This window comes from Myodes glareolus, chromosome 1 (assembly GCF_982192425.1).
Source record: "Myodes glareolus chromosome 1, mMyoGla1.1, whole genome shotgun sequence".
Lineage (NCBI taxonomy): Eukaryota > Metazoa > Chordata > Mammalia > Rodentia > Cricetidae > Myodes > Myodes glareolus.
In genome coordinates, this window is record NC_142026.1 from 62,670,759 (window position 1) to 62,688,997 (window position 18,239).

At 49.2% G+C, this 18,239-nt stretch overlaps 1 protein-coding gene across 1 annotated transcript; it reads right to left on the reverse strand.

The window, feature by feature from the left end:
* Positions 1-6,912: 6,912 nt before the first annotated feature.
* Lypd5 (LY6/PLAUR domain containing 5) lies at positions 6,913-13,985 on the reverse strand. Its single transcript, XM_048440587.3, has 5 exons — positions 13,840-13,985; positions 10,372-10,500; positions 9,340-9,516; positions 8,846-8,992; positions 6,913-8,484 (listed from the first exon to the last, which is right to left on the reverse strand). Exons 1-5 carry the CDS (start codon positions 13,895-13,897, stop codon positions 8,225-8,227), a joined length of 771 nt encoding a protein of 256 aa, XP_048296544.2. The 5' UTR covers positions 13,898-13,985; the 3' UTR covers positions 6,913-8,224.
* Positions 13,986-18,239: the final 4,254 nt, after the last annotated feature.

The following is an 18,239-nucleotide window of genomic DNA, read 5'->3' on the forward strand; positions in this document are numbered from 1 at the left end:
AACAAGTTGTTTACTCTGGGAGGCAAGGAGTCATAGAAAATTCAGGGTCTGAGGGTCTGCAGTCCCCCACATCTCCCACTTTTCTATATAATTAGACCAGGCGTGCCTTAGGTAGCAGAAGCACACATTCACTTCTTACCCGTCATCAAGAACACTTGCTTCAGCACACAAGGTCTCTGTCTTAGGTTGATTGTGACAGGCTCCTGTCTTACCCTCAGTGCATGCTGACCCACACTACACTCAGAGGAAGCCCACTCACTTGGGCAAGCATTAGTTGCTTAATTATATCGCTGCTGCTGCTGCTGCTGCTGACACCTGTTGTAGAGGCAGAGCAATAGAAACCCTCCAGCTAACAAGAGTTTCTAGGGCAACAGTCTCAGACCAGCTTTTCAGCAAGCCTAGGCCATAAAGAAAGACCTTAGTTAAAGGATCTATGGAAGTGGGAGGAATTCAGCTGGCTGACAGTAGCACTCAGGTTCTTGACTGGCCTGGGTGTGGCACAAATGTGATGGAAGGAAGAGGAACAACTAACTAAATGCAAATCCCGTAAGAAATCTAACTGCCCTTGTAAGAGGGTGGTCTGTGGGTTAAGTTGGAAAATGCCCTGGCAAATATGCTCATTAGGGGAATTTTGGGTCTCTAAGGCAGTGGCAACCTGTCTGGCTAGGGGATCAACAGTGCTAGCCACAACAGCCATCTGGAGGCCACAGTGGTGATCCTGAAGTCTCGGCAGGGACAGCTCAGCACCAGCTGGTTCACCGGGTTAGGTGCCAAACCTGGAACCCAGACCACGGCAGCAGTCGTCTCGCTCACCCAACAGCTGCTTAAATGACATGAAACTTAAGAGCAGTTAAGGGCAGAATCATTCAAGGTATGGTTAGTAGAAAAATGGCCTTGACATACAGACAGCTGCATAAAAAGTCTTAATGGCTCTGATTTAACTGAAAGGTATCTTCAAAGATATTTGTGGTATTCCATTTTGCTGTGCCATAAAACAAGGTAGAATCCTGCACAGCCAAGGGCCCAGAATTTAGACAAGCATGAGGTCCACAGAGATACCATCCCATGAAGGTAGGCACTATACCATATTGGGCTGGAATCCAGAAATGAAACTCCTGATGATCCTTGCTAGCACTTTTGTAGGGTGGTTGTGGTCCCCGCCACCATAATGAACTATTCAAAGTATAAGAAGTATTGGTAATGCGCTCTGGCCATAATGGGATACTACAAATTTATAAACCGTAGGACTGGGCCAACATTTAGTGGCTGGAGCCACACAAGAGGTGGCCTTGTGAGTATCATATAATGGCACTCATACATTATGAAGACCAATAGCAGAAGCATTGGTGGAATTTAAGGGCAAAATAAGCTATTGAGGCATTGCTAATAATAACACAAGGAAAGAGAAAATTCAGCAGAGATAAACTACTTGCTTTCTGAAAACACAGACTGCCAGGTAGGTTCCACATACCAGTAACATTATTGCGTTCCCAATGAATGGGAATGGCTGGCTGTCCTGTAGCTCAATGACTGGAAAGGAAGTATGACCATATGGAACTATCCAGGCCGACTAGCATCAGCACCAGCATCAGTGGATTCCTGACTGGGGCCCATTGTTCCTGTTGGCCATGGCTGATAGTCAGGACAACCATCCATAGGACATACAAGTCGTTCAGGATTCCAAATAGGGCTTTCCTTCTCCTGCCCTCCCTTTTATCACTCTACAAAGCTGCATCCAATCACAAGGAGTCAGATTTTGATCCATGTAGGATTCCACCAAGGCAGTGGTAAAGGGAGCATGTGGCCCAGAAGCGGTTACAGCCTCTTTAAGCTGTCTTACATCCTTAAATTGAAACTGTTGATGTAGCCTCTGCCTATCCCCTGAGGATCCGCAGTTTTATAACAGGGAACACCTGGGTATTTCTAGACTTAAGTTAAGCAAATTGTCTCCTTAACTCCTCTACTTCCCTCTCACTAGGCAGAGGGGCACTTGCTTTGTAAAAGGGATTCTTTCTCCTGGGGCGAGACAAGAGAATAGACCTAGTCCCAAGAGATGACTCGGAATCACTACTATCTGAGATCCGAGCCTCTCAGGCTCCTTCAGCTCCCCTCTGGATCTCCTTTGCATGACTCTCTATCTTGGACATCCTCCAGTATCCTAACGGCTTCTTTAAGCTCTTCCTCGACCCTATAGTTTTCAGTACACATAGACTCTTTAACCAACCTCCATAGGGAAAAGGTGGCATTTGAAACAACCATTTAGGGAATTTTGGTGTAGGTCTCTCCAAACTGCTTCCTGCTTTTTATTGAGTGAAGTAATTTTGGGGGGTGTTCATGATGACCTTTGGGGGGTGGTTCTTGGTCCATAATATATCTTTAGACTCAAACTTTAAAGTCAAGATACCTTTGTGATGGTTTATCTTAGCAGCCCATACAATAAAATGTCTCTGTGTGTCTTCCATCTTTACGTGGCTTATTTTTCTGTCCTTTTTTGCTCTTTTTCTTCTCTCTCCCAAGCCTACATACATTTTTTTCTTTCAATCCCAGCATGCTGTTTTTTTCAGTAGTATCTGCAATTCCTCTATGAGAATGGACTTGGAAGAATCCGCCCCCATCCTTACAATTCACCCTCTTATCTTTTCTTTATTACTTTCCTACTGGCCAGACTTCTGGAGGGCATCCCTCAGAGTGTCTCAAGTTCCCCATCTCAGCAGGGCCTCCACCTGTGATGCCTGCACCACCTGGAACTGCGATCTGGCAAGGGTCTGGGGATTAAAAAACATACAGAGATATGGGTCACTCTTGAAACAAGAATGCCAATTATATTGAGTTCCAGGGCAGCTTATATAGTACTCTCCTTGACTAATGGCCACGCCATAACTCTTGGGATTTTTCAGCTGCAAGCCCACAGAAACCACTTCCTTGTTATCAGGAACTCGTGAGGGTCTCGTGCTCAGAGCAGCTGCATGTTTACTCTGTGGGATTGAAAGAAAAAAATGTATGTAGGCTTGGGAGAGAGAAGAAAAAGAATAAAAGAGGACAGAAAAATAAGCCACGTAAAGATGGAAGATACACAGAGACATTGTTTACTCTGGGAGGCAAGGGTCATAGAAAATTCAGGGTTTGAGGGTTTGCAGTCCCCAACAACCACCAAGCCTAATGGCCTGGGTTAACCCCTGGGACTCACAGATTGGAATGAGCAGCCAACTAGCCACCTCCTACACATTGGTCTCACCTCCCCGGCATGCATGCACCTCTCTATAGTGGGTGTTTCTCTGTCCTGCCAGCCAGCTCCCAAAAAACCACATGGAGAGTTATCATTCATTACAAATGCTCAGTCAATAGCTTAGGCTTGTTACTAACTAGGTCTTATAATGTAAACTAACCCATTTCTATTCATTTACTTTCTGCCTTGTGGATTTATTACCTCATCTCCTTATTGCCCGTTCTGCTTGCTCTGTGTCTGGCTGGCAACTCCACCTTCTTCTTCCTAGATTCTCTCTGCCTTGAAAATCCTACATAGCTTTTTAATTAAACTAATCTTAGTGACACGTCATCACACAGTGTAAAGGAATATTCCACAATATCCCTCACCCTATAAAATTAATAGATGAACATAAGTTAAAATTAAAAAGAAAATAGACAAGTTGCGTAGGTTAGCCTCAAACTTATGATATTCCTTTTTTGAGACAACATCTTGTCATGTAGTCTAGGCCTGCCTTAGACTCATGAGTGATCTTGCTTCAGCCTCCTGACTTTAGAATTACAAGTGTCCACCACCACCACCACATGAGGCTTCGACATAATTAACATCTTATTTAAGATTTATTTTTTAATCTGGGTCATTGTGATTGTAGTACCTGTAGAGGCCATAAGAGGGCATTATATGCCCCTGGAGATGGAGTTACACTGTTGCAAACTGATGTGGATGCTAGGAACCAAACTTAGGTCCTCTGAGAGTGCAGCAAGCATTCTTAATTGCTGAGCCATCTCTCCAGACCCCTTTGGACAATATCATTTTCGATGACTCGTGTCATTTGTGCAGAAAACACACTCAGGAGCTGGAAGCAGGAGGATTAAGATTTCAAGGCCATAGTTAGCTACACGTCGAGTTTGAGGTCAGCCTGGGCTACGTGAGACCTTGCCTTAAAGGGGGTACAAAGCCCAATGGTATGGTTGTCTAAATTAGACCTAAACACTTCCAACAGCAATTGGTCTCCTAATGTGGTCCCCACCCCCAGATGAAGAGCCACTGGAGCTATATCTGCTCAGAGAAGGAGACTTAACCTTCCCAGGGATGATCCCCTGACTGGTTACTCAACACCAAGTGGTCAGCCCTGGAAGCATGCACACAGCAGTATTGAAGGAGTTCAGCAGGTTGTAATCATACATTTATTCATTTTTATGTATGTACAACAGTGAAGGTGGGACTAGAGGGAAGGCAGGAAATGATATAATTATTTTTTAATTAAATGTACAATCCACATTTTTTTTCAAGGCAGGGTTTCTCTATGTTGCCCTGGCTGTACTGGAATTAACTCTGTAGACCAGGCTGTCCTGGAACTCACAGAAATCTGCCTGCCTCTGCCTCCTAAGTGCTGGGATGAAAAGTGTGCACCATCATCATTTTTAAAAAAGACACAAAGGTCCACATTGGAATAAGAACAGCTAGTGAATCCCTTGGTCTCTCCACTTCGAGAGGGTACAGCCTTTCTGCAGGACCCCATGCAGAGCCGTTAGCATCATGCCCATCAATTCCCACCTCCACAGGGAATACTGTGTTCAAGCAAATGGTAGCTGACTCCCGTAGCCCTCACATACTGCCCTCATTCACATCTTTCCTTCTCCCTCTGGCCTTCAGCATTAAGCAACCCTTGACCTTGGAGTCTTGGAAGAGAGTCACCCTTGCTGGCCTACTTCCTCTACCTTTGCCTCTGGTCTGGTCTTATATCTTGGCTTTCACCACGCACCTCTCTGCCTCTAGATCCTTCCATGGCTCCCAAATGGTTGTAGGAGGAAACTGAGAAGGCTTGCTGTTGGCGTACGATATTTCTAGGCCCTGCAGAGCCAAACCACCCTTTCCTTGCTCATCTTTCTCACCTCCATATACTAACACATCCCAACTCTGTAAATTCATCTTCCACAATTTATTTATTTTTGTATGCATGTGTGTTTGTGACATGGCATGAGTGTGGGGGTCAGAGGACAACTTTGGGGAGTCTGTTCTCTCCTTCCACCACATGGGATCCAGGGATCAAACTCAGGTTGACAGACTTTTGTGCAAACACCTTTACTCACTTGCTGGCCCTGTCCCAATGCTATGCAAGTGGTCCTAAAGGCTCTTCTACTGCTTTGTCACACAGGCTTCTTCTCGGATGTCCATGTCCATCAAAACTGTCATCTCAGGCTCCTTTCTGGACTTCCCTTACTGGATCATACTCCTTTTGCTTATTTCTTGCATGTTTATTTTTGAGACAGGGTTTTATGAAGCTCAGGGTAGACATTGTATATCAGAGGATGTAGCTCCAAGTAGACATAATGTATAAGATGATGTAGCTCAGGGTAGACATTATGTATCAGAAGATGTAGCTCAGGCTAGACATTGTGTATCAGAGGGTGTAGCTCAGGGTAGACAGTGAATTCTTGATCCCCTTCTTTCACCTCTGGAGAGCTGGGATAAGGGTTGTGCCCCTTTCCCGTATCTGACTCACACCCCAATTTCATCAACCATGAGCCTCCAGGTTTGTGACTGCATCTTTCCAGATCAGGAGGGCAGGTTGACTCTGACTAATTGCTGGGGCCTGGGATGCAACACCCCGGAAGAACAGGTTCCAAATGATTGCCAGATGCCTCTTCCTGCCCCTCAGTTTCTTATTCCTGTCTCTGCCCTGTGTTGTTGCCACCCAGTGAATGCTACATGAGTCCTCAGCATAGACTGATTCCTTTGCTTGGAATGCTTCTTCCACTTCCCCTCCTGGCAAACTTCCATTCATCCCTCAGGACCTGGCTGTGGCTGCTTCCTCACCTCAGTCATTTCCGATGCCGTGGCTGTCAACCTGACAGGAACTAGTGTCACCTAGGAGACAAACTTCCGGGCACATCTATGAGGGAGGTTCCATGTTGAGTTAATTGAGATGAGAAGGCCTACTATTATGTTGCTGTTGTTTTTCAAGACAGAGTTTCTCTATGGGAGGGTCCTGGCTGTTCTGGAACTTGCTTTGTAGAACAGACTACCCTCAAACTCACTGAGAGCCATCTGCCCCTGCCTCCCAAGTGCTGGAATTAAAGGTGTGCACCATCACCCAGCTGAGAAGGCCTACTCTAACTGTAGGTGACACAGTCCACACAGAGAAGGGAGGAAGTGAGCCGAGCACCAGAATCCACTGCTCCCTGACTGGACACTAAGTGACCGGCCACCTCCCGATCCTGTCACTGAGCCTTTTCCACTATGATGGACGGTTCCCTGGCTAATGAGATGGCTGCAAGATGAAGTCACTCTTCTCTGTATTGCCCTGGATGGCCTGAAACTCACTCTGTCGACCAGGCTGTCCTGGAACCCACAGAGATCCGCCTGCCTCTGCTTCCCAAGTGCTGGGATTAAAGGCGTGTGCCACCACTGCCCAATTTATCTTTAAAATTTGAGACAGACCCAACTAAATTACTCATGCTGGCCTTGAATTCAAAATCCCTTTATATCAACTTCCCAGCGACGGGGCTATGGGTTCTTGGCACCTCATCTGACTCAACCCTGCCATTTAATGCTTCACTTAAAATGCAACAGTTGACGTGAGAAGACAGGACTTGAACTCTCCCCTCTGCTCAGTTACTTGGCCCTAAATAGACAATTTTAAGAAAGGGGTGGGCTTGGTTGTTCCCTCTGCATCCCCTTCTGGCCCTTTCCCATAAAGAAAATTTATACATTTTAAAAAATCTTTTATTGCAAATAATACACGTGTGGGAAGATGAGAAAAGACAGGTGTGACGGCTTGACTCTGTCATCCTAGCATCTGGCAGGTCCAGGTGGGAGGATCAGGAGTTCAGGGTCATCCTAGGCTACACAATGAGCTTGAGACCAGCCTAGGCTACACAAGCCCTTTCCCCAAAACAACAGCAGAAACTTCAGTGAAAAGAGCAAAGCTGGACCAGTGAGTTCTCAGACCCCATACCTCAGTGTCTAGACCTCCAGGCACCTCATGTTCTCTCTTCTGCTCCCTTGTCTCCAAAGATAACCACTCTTCTGACTTCTGATTGTACACACTGTTATTTTCTTAACCAACATTCGTTTGGTTAAGAGAGTTAACCTTGTTTTGAAGGGAGTCACATGACCTGTTCTATTGTGTGTCTTTCCTGTTTTGCTCAACACGATTTCTGCGAGATTCTTTCAAGGCCACTGCAGGTAACAGTCCACCGCCATTTTCATTGCTGGGCAGCTGTCATTTCAGTGGGAGGTCATGGTCTCCTCATTGCCTCATTCAACAGGCAATACCAATTTGCCTGTTGGTATTTGTTTGTGTTGTTTTAAGTTTGTGGCCATGTGGACCAGTTTCTGTTGGGGTGGTGGCCCCGAGAGTGGGACTGCTGGGTTGTAGGAAGGGTGTCAGCCCTGTTTCAGAGATACTGAAAAGCAGGGTTTGTGTCTCTCTACCTCTCTCCCTCCCTCCTTTCCTCTTTCTTTCTTTTAAACAGGGTCTCACTATGTAGTTTTGGCTGTCCTGGAACTCACTATGTAGACAAGGTTGACCTCAAACTCAAAGATCCACCTGCATTTGCCTTTGAGTGCTGGGATTAAAGATGTGTGCCCACCACTGCCTGCTAGGGTCTCACAGTGTAGATCAAGGCTGGACCTAAACTTTTAGTGTAGACCAGCTTGACCTTAAAGTAGTGATCATCCTGCCTCAGTCTCTTGGGTGCTGAGATTACCACCACCCTTGTGAGAAACGTGTTTTTAAGGTGAGTGGCATGGTTTGGCTGTGAGGTGTCACAAAAGAACCACGTGTTGAAGCCAGGTTGGATTTTGAGGGGCCTCACTCAATGCTCTGATTAGCGCCCAGATAAATGGGACTTCAGGAGGTGGGGGCAGTGGCAGTAAGGAAGGATGGATAGAGGGATGGAAGGCTGTGACTGGAGAGGAGGAGGAGTGAGGTTCTTTTTTTGATGTCATTTTTAAGGGAACCCACACTAGGGGCTGGAGTGGTGAGAAGTAAAGCGATTCTGGAGGTGCTTTCTATGCGGGGACTCCAAGGGACCCCCCCAGGGCAATGACCAGTAGTGGAGCAACAAACAGCAAGATCAGGATTCTGGGAGCCCGGGGAGGGGCTGGGGACGCGACGCCAGGGATGGCCTGTGTCACCGAGTCCCTGTTGCAGAGGTGGCCCTCGCAGCAGTAGCCCTGCAGATCGATGGATGTCCAGGGGCTGGTGGTGCCCATGGTGGTGCAGGAGGGCCGGTGGCAGGTTCGGATGTACACGGGCACCGAGAAGTTGCCTGGATGGACAGGGAGGAGGGGTCAGGCCAAGGGAGGGCCTCCCGTGAGCTTTGCCTTAGCAGGCAGGGGCAGGCCTGCGGCCTCTGACACATCTCAGGTCTTTCTGTAGACCAGAGCCACATCTCTTAGAGTGCAGACAAGCCTCCTCCTCCCTCAGACCAGAGCCCTGTCTCCTTCACAGCACAATAGACCTCCTCCCTAAAAAAAGTCTGTAGACCTTTTCCCTTAGATCAGAGCCAGGCCTCCTTCAGACAAGAGCCATACCTCCTCCCTCAGAGAGACCACAGAGAGTCTCTGCCTTCAGGCCTTCAGCGCCCCCACATCTCTATCCTAGGCCATCCCACCGTTCCAGCCCCTCACCAATGTTCATCCGGCCATTGCCCTGGAAACAGACGCTCTGGTCCTGGTGGCACTGGACCCGTCGGGACCTCTCAGGGGAACAGTCTTCGGGGCGGGTCCCCAAACAGGCATAGCACTCGGTGCCACTGAGCGTCGGTGGGTCAGGTGCTTGTAGAAAACAGTAGATACGTTAGACCTGTAGTTAGATAGCTCGCTCCGGGTTGCAGTGTTGGCTGCTCACTGCGTCTGCTCACGTCAAAGAGGAACCCGGCATTCCATAACCTTAGCAGCACTCAACGGAGGCCTTCCGCCACTCCAGCCCGCCCCCACCTCTTCAGCCCGGGCCCCACCTCCCTAACCCCGCCCCGACCTCTCCAGCCCCACCTCCGACCTCTTCAGTCCCATCCCCATCTCTCCCACCCAACCCACACCTCTCCAGTCCCGCCCCGTCCATCCAGCCCCGCCCTGTCTCCCTAGACTCGCCTCCGCCCCATCAACCCCGCCCCCCGGCACACCTTGACTCAGGTTGGGGAGGGTATCGTGGTTTTTGAGTTGGGTGTTGCAGAAGTCCGTTGCGCAGCCACGGACCACCGCGTAGTCGGGCGGCAGCGCATCCTGGTTGGACTGCATCGGGCCAGTGGTGGGGCCGGTCCAGCATCCCTTCCGGACGATTGTCACCAGGGAGCGGTACCCTGGGGCGAGCATCAGGCCTGGAGTGAATTCTCCCTCCTGCTTGTCTCCTTCTCTCAGTTCTGCATCCTCCCTCCTACCATTCTGCCTTCTGCTATCTTGTTTTGCTTTTCTTTTCCTTTTCTTTCTGCCCAGTGTCCATTTCATGTTTCCATCATCTCTGTCCTTCCCTCACCTCTTATCCTCCTTCTTCATTTCATGTTCCTCATTTACCCTGTCCCTTTCTTCCCTCTCTCTGTTCCTCCTCCCCTTCTTCTTCCCTTCTCTTCCCTCAGCTCTCTCAGTCTCTCTGTGTTTTTAAAGATTTTTATTAATTTTAGTTTATATGTAGCACATTGCAGTGCTCATAGAGGCCAGAAGAGGGCGGTAGATCACCTGAAACTAGAGTTACAGTGGGTATGAGCCACATTTAAGCGCTAGGAACCAAACCCGGGCCACCTAGAGGAGCAGCTAGTGCTTTTAGCCACTGAGTTGTCTTACCAGCCCTGTTTGGTTTCTTTGTTTTTCTGAGACAGGGTTTCAGATAGCCCCAGGCTGGCCTAAGGTTTGTTAAGTAGCCAAGAATGACCTTGAACTTGTGATCCTCCTGCCTATGCCTTCCAAGGATTGCAAGTGCTTGGATTTGAGCCACCATGCCTGTTTCTCTCTTCCCCTCTGTCCAGGTCTTGCCATGTAGCCCAGGCTGGCCACAAAAACACAGTGCTCCTGAATCTACCTCCTGAGTGCCATGATCTCAGGCTTGGAGCACCATGCCCAGCCATCACTTTCTCGCCCTCCATCCCTTCTCCGCTTTTTCTTCTTCCTCTCTCTTCTCCCTCCCTTCTCTGGCCTCTCTTATGCTGCCCTCAGGTCCTCACCAGTATCCAGCAACACCATCGCCTCAGAGCACCCCTGAGGACAGGAGACACTGGGGAATGTCATGGCACTGAGGTCGAAGGGTCCGAAGTAGGTGTGCTCGAAGCTGTAGCACTGCAGGGCTTGGGAGCCTAGGAGAGGGATGGGGTGTGTTAACAGATTTGGGGGGAACCTGTCACAGGACCGAGGGCTCCAGATACGCACCAGCTGCTGTGTCATGTCACCATGAGAAAGTAGTGTCATCACCAAGTGCCACCATGGTCCTCAAAGACCTCAGTCATTTGCATAAGGGGCTGAAGCGATTTCCTCCTGTTCTGCCCATCTCCCAACAGACACCCCCAAATCGTGTGGGTAGGAAGAGTGCAGTCTCACATAGACACAGTCAGCTCAGCAACACAAGTGAACTCTGGCCTAAGCGCTGACACAGGTCTGTGCAAGCCTCCAATTTAATAATGCATGCAGAACAGCCTGGTTGCAGCCCATGTTCCCCACGATCCCACAAGGATAGATACGACACACTTAGACCCAACAAAGCCACTTAGAGGGGGAACCATCTCACTCACAAGTTTTGATGTCTGCATATTTTGTGTGTGTGTCATAACGATAGAGGACTAAGGGACCCAGAAGCCGAGAGAGGGCCGTCAAGAAGGCTGGGCGGGTGAAAGCGCTTGCCACCGAACCTGACCGTCTGAGTTCAATCCCCAGGACCCACGTGATGGAAGGAGAGCATCCAGTGCAGCTCCTGCAAGTTGTCTTCTGCCCCCTTCCCATAGGGCAGAATTTAAAAAAAATAAGCTGAAAACTGTGGGAGAGAGAATCACATGCACAAAAAAGGAGCACAATTATGTAGTTAGAAATGACACCATCCGCCAGGCGGTGGAGGCCCAGGCCTTTAATCCCAGCACTCGGGAGGCAGAAACAGGCGGATCTCTGAGTCTGAGACCAGCCTGGTCTATAGAGTGAGTTCCAGGACATCCAGGGCTACACAGAGAAACAAACAGAAAGAAGGGAAGGGAGGGAGGGAGGGAGGGAGGGAGGAAGGGAGGGAGGGAGGGAGGGAGGGAGGGAGGGAGGGAGGAAGGAAGGAAGGAAGGAAGGACATCATTGACCGGGAATCTGGCTTGTGTCGGGTGGGGGTGTAAAGCTTGTCCTCAAGTGTGAGCATCAGGGTTAGACCCCAGGTGTGGCAGCCCACCCATCACTCTGGTGTGAGGGAGGCAGAGAGGTGGACCCCAGAACGAGCCAGCCAGCTGGACTGGATCATCAGGGGGTTCTGATCCCCAGAACGAGCCAGCCAGCTGGACTCGATCAGTAGGGGGTCTGGGCTCATGACTTGGCAGAGAGCGATGGAGGAAGATGCCGGGTGCCAACCTCAGACCTCCACACACATGCGCACACATACTATACACATACACACGACAAAAAGAGTAAGGAAAAGAAATGACCTATCAAAGTGATTTAAAATTCTTGAGTCCAAATATTTGGACTCTCAGATACACCAACCACATGAAGACTTCAAATTACCAGCCTCAGATTAAAAGAAATAGCTGGAAATAAAAGTTTTCTCAGTCATCTCATATATAATTAGTTTCTTTTCCCAGTTGGGAGAGAAATTGATGAGTGGGCATTATTTTTACAGTATTATCATCATAGTAAAACTCCGAAGGAAACTTAAGTCCAGAGTTTGGCCAAGATTGAATGTATCAGTGTACTTGTAATAAAGGGCAACTATGCATCCTTAAAAAAAACAACAAAAAACCAAAGTGGTTTAAAATCATATATAGACACAGAATATTTAGAAACACGCAAACAAATACGCAGAGAGTAACACATCCTAATATCCAAATACACACAGATATGGATATGTAAACCACAGAGATAGCATAGGGACAGTGGACATGTGTGTGCAAAATTACATACCCATCTTTTTCCTTTTTTTTTCAAAGAAAGTGAAGGAGAGGAACTGGCCCTCAAAGAAATTTTTTGTCTTTTTTGGTGTTGTTGTTTGTTTATTTATTTTTTTTGAGACAATCTCATGTAACTTAGCCTAGCCCAGAACTCACAATTCAGTTGAGGCTGGCTAAATGCTAGGATTACAGCCCTGCGCCACCATGCGAAAACATTTGAAATTTTAAAATTGTTACTGAGCATGGTGGCACATGCCTTTAATCCTAGCACTCAGGAGGCAGAGACAGGTGGATTTCTATGAGTTTGAGGTCAGCCTGGTCTACATTGAAAGTTTCAGGCTAGCCAGGGCTACACAGTGAGACTCTGTCTCAAAATTTTTTTCTATAGTGTTGTGGAGGGGAGCATGAGTTACCCCACCCTGTGCATGTGTGGAGGTCAGAGGACAAGTTTTAGGTCAGTTCTCTTTTTACACCATAGGTTCGAGGGACCAAACTCAATTGTCAGACTTGGTGGAAAGCACCTTTTTCCTTCTGAGCCATTTTGCCAGTCACAAAGTGCAATCACCTGCACACACACACACACATACACACACACATGCACACACACATGCATGCACACACACGCACGCACTCCACTACTCAGATGTTGAAATCTGGGACAGAGAAGCACAAGTGGGTGCTAACACAGGGACACATCCAGACACCAAACTGTGTCCCACGGTGAGCAAATGCATACAAATTAAGACTCGCGTGAGGTTTGCTCAATATCTAGATCTTCCCTCATGACCCATCCATGCTCAAGTGAGTACATCCCTATATGAGAAGAGGGTCCAAAAAAGAGCTAAGGTCCTTGCCAGCTTCAGGGAGAGCCCTGATTACTCCCCAGAAATTCCCTCAATGGGAGGGTGGGAGGGAGAAGAAGGAAGACCCATGTCAGAGGAGATGACACTGTGGGGGTGCAGAGGGATGGGAAGGGGTGCACACATGATCTCATCATTCTGAGATTCGAGAGAACAAGCCTCTAGCCCTTCTCTCTCTGTCCCAGGGCTCCAGGCTCAGCCTCTCTCCTCAGTCCCAGGGCTTCAGGTCTCAGCCTCCTCCCTGAGACCCAGGGGTCCAGACTCAGTCCTCCTCCCTCAGATGCAGGGATCCAGACCCAGCCCTCCTCCCTCAGTCCCAGGGCTCCAGGCCCAGCCACCTCCTTCAGACCCAGGGGTCCAGGTCCCAGCCTCCTTCCTCAGACCCAGGGGTCCAGGTCCCAGCCTCCTCCCTCAGACCCAGGGGTCCAGGTCCCAGCCTCCTTCCTCAGACCCAGGGTCCCAGGCCCAGCCTCCTCCCTCAGACCCAGGGGTTCAGGTCCCAGCCTCCTCCTTCAGATCCAGGGGTCCAGGTCCCAGCCTCCTTCCTCAGATCCAGGGTCCCAGGCCCAGCCTCCTCCCTCAGACCCAGGGCTCCTGGGTCAGCCTTCCTCCCTCAGACCCAGAAGTTCAGGCCTCTCCTCTCCCAGACTCAGGAGTCCTGGCTCAGACCCTTCTTCCCACTGGACTCAGCACAGGTGGGTACCTGTCAGGTAGAGCCCGATTCCGAGGAGGCCGAGCAGGAAGGTCCTGGGGATCTCCATGGCAGCCTGCGGAACTGAGATGCGACACCGAGGACAGCTCCTGCCACTCTGACTTGCTGTCGGGCTGGTTTTCCCTGCTGATCCCCAGGCATCCCGGGTACCAGCCTGGCCAGGATTCCAGATTCCTCCACCCCGCCCTTCCGCCCTCCTTCACGTGGGCTGCCTCCTTCACGTGGTAATCATGGTGGGGCTGCTCGGCTCCTGGGTGCCGAGGAAGACTTTAGAGGACTGGAACCTTGATTTTGGGGGTGATGTGTATTTTGCCAGTCTGTTTGTATCCTCCTCTCTACATTCTGTGCTGGTCCACAGTTGGTCCCTGGATTCCTGCTCTTTCCCCGCTCCTCCACTCTACCTGTCAACACCCACACAGACACAGGCTTGGAGCGCCAGGATCGAATCTCCAGGCGAGACACCCAGCCATCCTCTCTCCCCCGAGGCTTCTCTGACCCCAACTCCTGACAGCATCTCCCTGCTACCCTCCCGCTGCCAGTTCTGATTACACAGGGCAGGACTGGAGATGCCTCTGCAGTCTCTAGGGATGTTCGGGACAATGAAGGAAGGAAGGAAGGAAGGAAGGAAGGAAGGAAGGAAGGAAGGAAGGAAGGAAGGAAGGAAGGAAGGAAGAAAGAAAGAAAGGAAGGAGTGGATGAATGAATGAATGAATGATCATTAAGAGAGGGAGAGAAATAAAAACGACCACACACAAGATGCAGAATGACAGGTTAGGGCTGTGGCTCAGTTGGTAGAGCATTTGCTTAGCATCCAGGAAGTCCCAGGTTCAAGCCCCAGCACCACATAAAACTGGACATGATGGCCCCAAGGTCAGTCTGGGGTATGTGAGGCCTTGTCTTAAAGAAATAATAGAGAAGCTAGGCAGTGGCAGGACATGCCTTTATCCCAGCACTTGGGAGGCAGAGGCAGACAGATCTCTGTGAGCTTGAGACCAGCCTGGTCTACAAATTGAGTTCTAGGACAGGTTACACAGAGAAGCCCTGTCTCGAAAAAAAAAATCAAAATAAATAAATAAATAATACATGGCTACAGAAGGCTTGAAAGATGGCTCAGAGGGTAAAGGCGCTGGCCCCAAGACGGATGACCCACGTGGTGGGAGGAGAGAATGCCCGCAGGTTGTGCTCTGAGTTCCAAGCACACCCCAGGGCCCACACCCTTCCCCCACATACACACAGAATATAAATAAGTATTTTTAAGTTAAAGAGAACTATAAGAAGACACAATTCAGTGTGGACAGACGTCAATGCCGACACACAGACAAGCTCAGAGGTGAGGAGAGGCGGCACAGACAGGCTGTGCCCCAGAAGGCGTTGGCAAATGCTAATTAAGTAAATGGAGGACCGCCTGCTTCCACAATACCTATACTTAAAACTGATGGGGATTTGATAGTGCAAGGGCTGCTTGAGAAAGTTCCTGAGTTAGTGACTGGGGCAGGCTGGGGGTGGGGGGAGGATGGGATTGACAGAGCAGACAGCTCCTACACCTTTGTCCCTTTCAGGATGGTGAGGGTGGGCAGAGAGTCACAGCTCATTCTTCAGTCCTCAGGTGGAGACAGGAGAATCAGAATGTAAGGTCATGCTGGCTACATAAGGAGTTCAAAGCCAGCCTGTGCTCCAGGGGACTCTGTCTCAGAACAAAAACAAAAAGCACGGGGCTGGGGAGATGGGCCAGTCTATGAAGTGTCCACTATGGTTGTACCAACTCTAGCATCCTTGCAAGACACAGCAGCATGTGTCTATGACTCAGTGCCAGACACTCACAGAGCAACTGACCTAGCTGATTGAGTGTGCTCCAGGTTCAGTGGGAGACCTGAACATAAGACACAAGATGAAGAGGGGTGCCCTACCTTCCCCAGACGCTTTCTTCCACAGGTGCACACACACACACACACACACACACTCACATCTACACATACTACATATATCACACATACCATATCTCTATCCTTCACTCCTTCCACACACATATACATATGAGACTTTGTTCCACACACATATACATGTTCCACACACATATACATATGAGGTTTTTTTGTTCATTCATTCATTCATTCATTCAATCTGGATGGGTGTTGGCTTGCACTTTGTACACACAGCCAGAAAAGAGCATTAACCAGAAAAAGCATCAAATACCCTGGAACTGGAGTTAGAGATGGTTCGTGAGCCACTATGTGGATGCTGAGAATCGAACCTCGGTCCTCTGGAAGAGCGACAGTGTTCTTAACCACTAAGCCATCTCCCCAGGCCAGACCTTATATTTTTTAATAAGCCACATGTGTGTAGATACTGAAGAAGGTCAAAAGATGGGTGCTAAATACCCTGGAGCTTGAGTTACAGGCAGCTGTGGGAGTTGGAAACAGAACTTGGGTCCTCTGAAAGAACAGTTATGAGCATTTTTTTTTTTGATACAGGGTTTCTCTGTGTAGCCCTGATCATCCTGGAACTCATTCAGTAGACCAAGCTGACCTTGAACTCAGATTCACCTGGCCCGGCCTCCCAAGTGCTGGGATTAAAGACGTGTGCCACCACACCCAACCACAGTACAAGCTCTTAACCCCTGAGTCACCTCTTCAGCCCCACAAAAGCCTTGTAATTTCAATTTCTGTCCCAACCCCTTTGAGGGGAAGGTGAGTTTTCCTCTGGCCTCTGACTAAGAATTTTATTTCCAGGGACCTCGGAGCCTCCTCTTTGAAAGACAGTCGTCAGGGGAGACAGTGCCCTTATCTGCCAGTCTCTGCCACAGGGCGGGATCCTGACGTTGATAAGCCACGCGAGCAGACACAGCCGCCCTAATCGGAAAGCTGCGCATGCTCAGCAGATCTCCTGGAGCAGACTTCCGCTGACATCCTCCAACCACGTCCAGTGCTGGAAACCTCCCACCTTTCGTTTCGAGGGAGTCGAGTTTAACCCCAATTTATGGCAATGATATTGAAAAAGATTTTCCTCTTCTTTTTTTTTTTTTTGAAATGGGGGCTTACTGTGTAGTCCAAGTTTAGGGTGAACAGGAAACTCGATGTGTAGATTAGGCTGGCCTCAGACTTTAGAGATCCACCTGCTTCTGCTTCCAGATTGCTGGGATTAAAGGTGTGCACATCATACTGGCTAGACATTTTTTTTTACATCTATTTACTTTCTGTGTGTTCGTGTGTGTGCGCGTGCATGCATTTGTGCACATGAGCTCAGAGGAAGTGTTCACACACACACACACACACACACACACACACACACACACATATGCTGACCGATGTGGAGACCAGGGTGTTGTCCCCTTATTTCTTCTAGAATTCACCATGGAGCCTCAGACACCTGCCTGTCTCCGCCTTCCCAGTGCTGGGGTCATGAGCCAGCACACACCACACCCAGTCCCCTTTTCACAATGGGTTCTGAAGATTGAACTCTGGTGCTGGTGCTTGTGTGGCAGGCACCTTACCTATGTGCCATCTCCCTAGCCCTGTGTTAGGCTGACCTCGTGTAGTCCAAATTGGCCTCAAACTCCCACTGGAGCCAAGGACTTTGAACTTCTGCCTCCTCCTCCCCAAGTGCTGGGATTACAGGTCTGTGCCCAGCAGACCTAAAACGAGTGCATTTTTTTTTTTAAATGGAGACACAGAGCTCTTGTGGGCAATCAAAGACTTGGGCTCTCCTGCTCTCCTCTTGCCTGGCCTCTGCCCCTCCCACCAGGCCTCACTTCCCAGAACCTGTTTGGCATCCATGTTGTTCATCCTGCTTCTCTGGTTCCCAGAGCATCGGCTCTCTGCTGGGGGAGCTCCCTATTGGGAAGGGTGGAGCTTGGGCCCTCTGAGAAGAGGAGACTAGCTGGGAAGGTTTTTGCAACTAATGTGGAAGGTGACAGAATTGAAGGATGAAGGTCTAAAGGGTAAGCAGATGACTGGTGTGTGTGTGTGTGTGTGTGTGTGTGAGAGAGAGAGAGAGAGAGAGAGAGAGAGAGAGAGAGAGAGAGAGAGAGAGAAAGAGAGAGAGAGAGAGAGAGAGATCTTGGCTGATAACCTCCAAGTACTTGCGGAGAAGTTAAGGTGTCACACGGGGAGTTCCCCATTATGAGAGGCAATGGTTACAGAAGGCAAAGATTTCAAAGTATCCTCTTGGGGTTCCTGAAGGAGTTCCCCATCCTCCCTGTAGCCCTCTGATGATGTGGGAGCCCCACCCACATCCCTAGCATCAAATGAAATCTTAGGAAGCTGTCAGTCAAACCAAAATAAACCTAATGACCGGGGTTCATGTCACAAGACAAAAAGTACGACAAATTCAGTTGATCGTGATCCCTGGAGTCCACGTGGTAGAAGGATAAAACCAACCCCTGTAAGTAGCCT

Coding starts and splice junctions, on each gene's coding strand:
- Lypd5 (XM_048440587.3), bottom strand. CDS start 13,897: ATGGAGATCCCCAGGACCTTCCTGCTCGGCCTCCTCGGAATCGGGCTC. Junction 10,501..13,839: donor AATCGGGCTCTACCTGACAG/GTACCCACCTGT, acceptor TCCCTCTCCTAG/GCTCCCAAGCCCTGCAGTGC. Junction 9,517..10,371: donor GATGGTGTTGCTGGATACTG/GTGAGGACCTGA, acceptor TGCTCGCCCCAG/GGTACCGCTCCCTGGTGACA.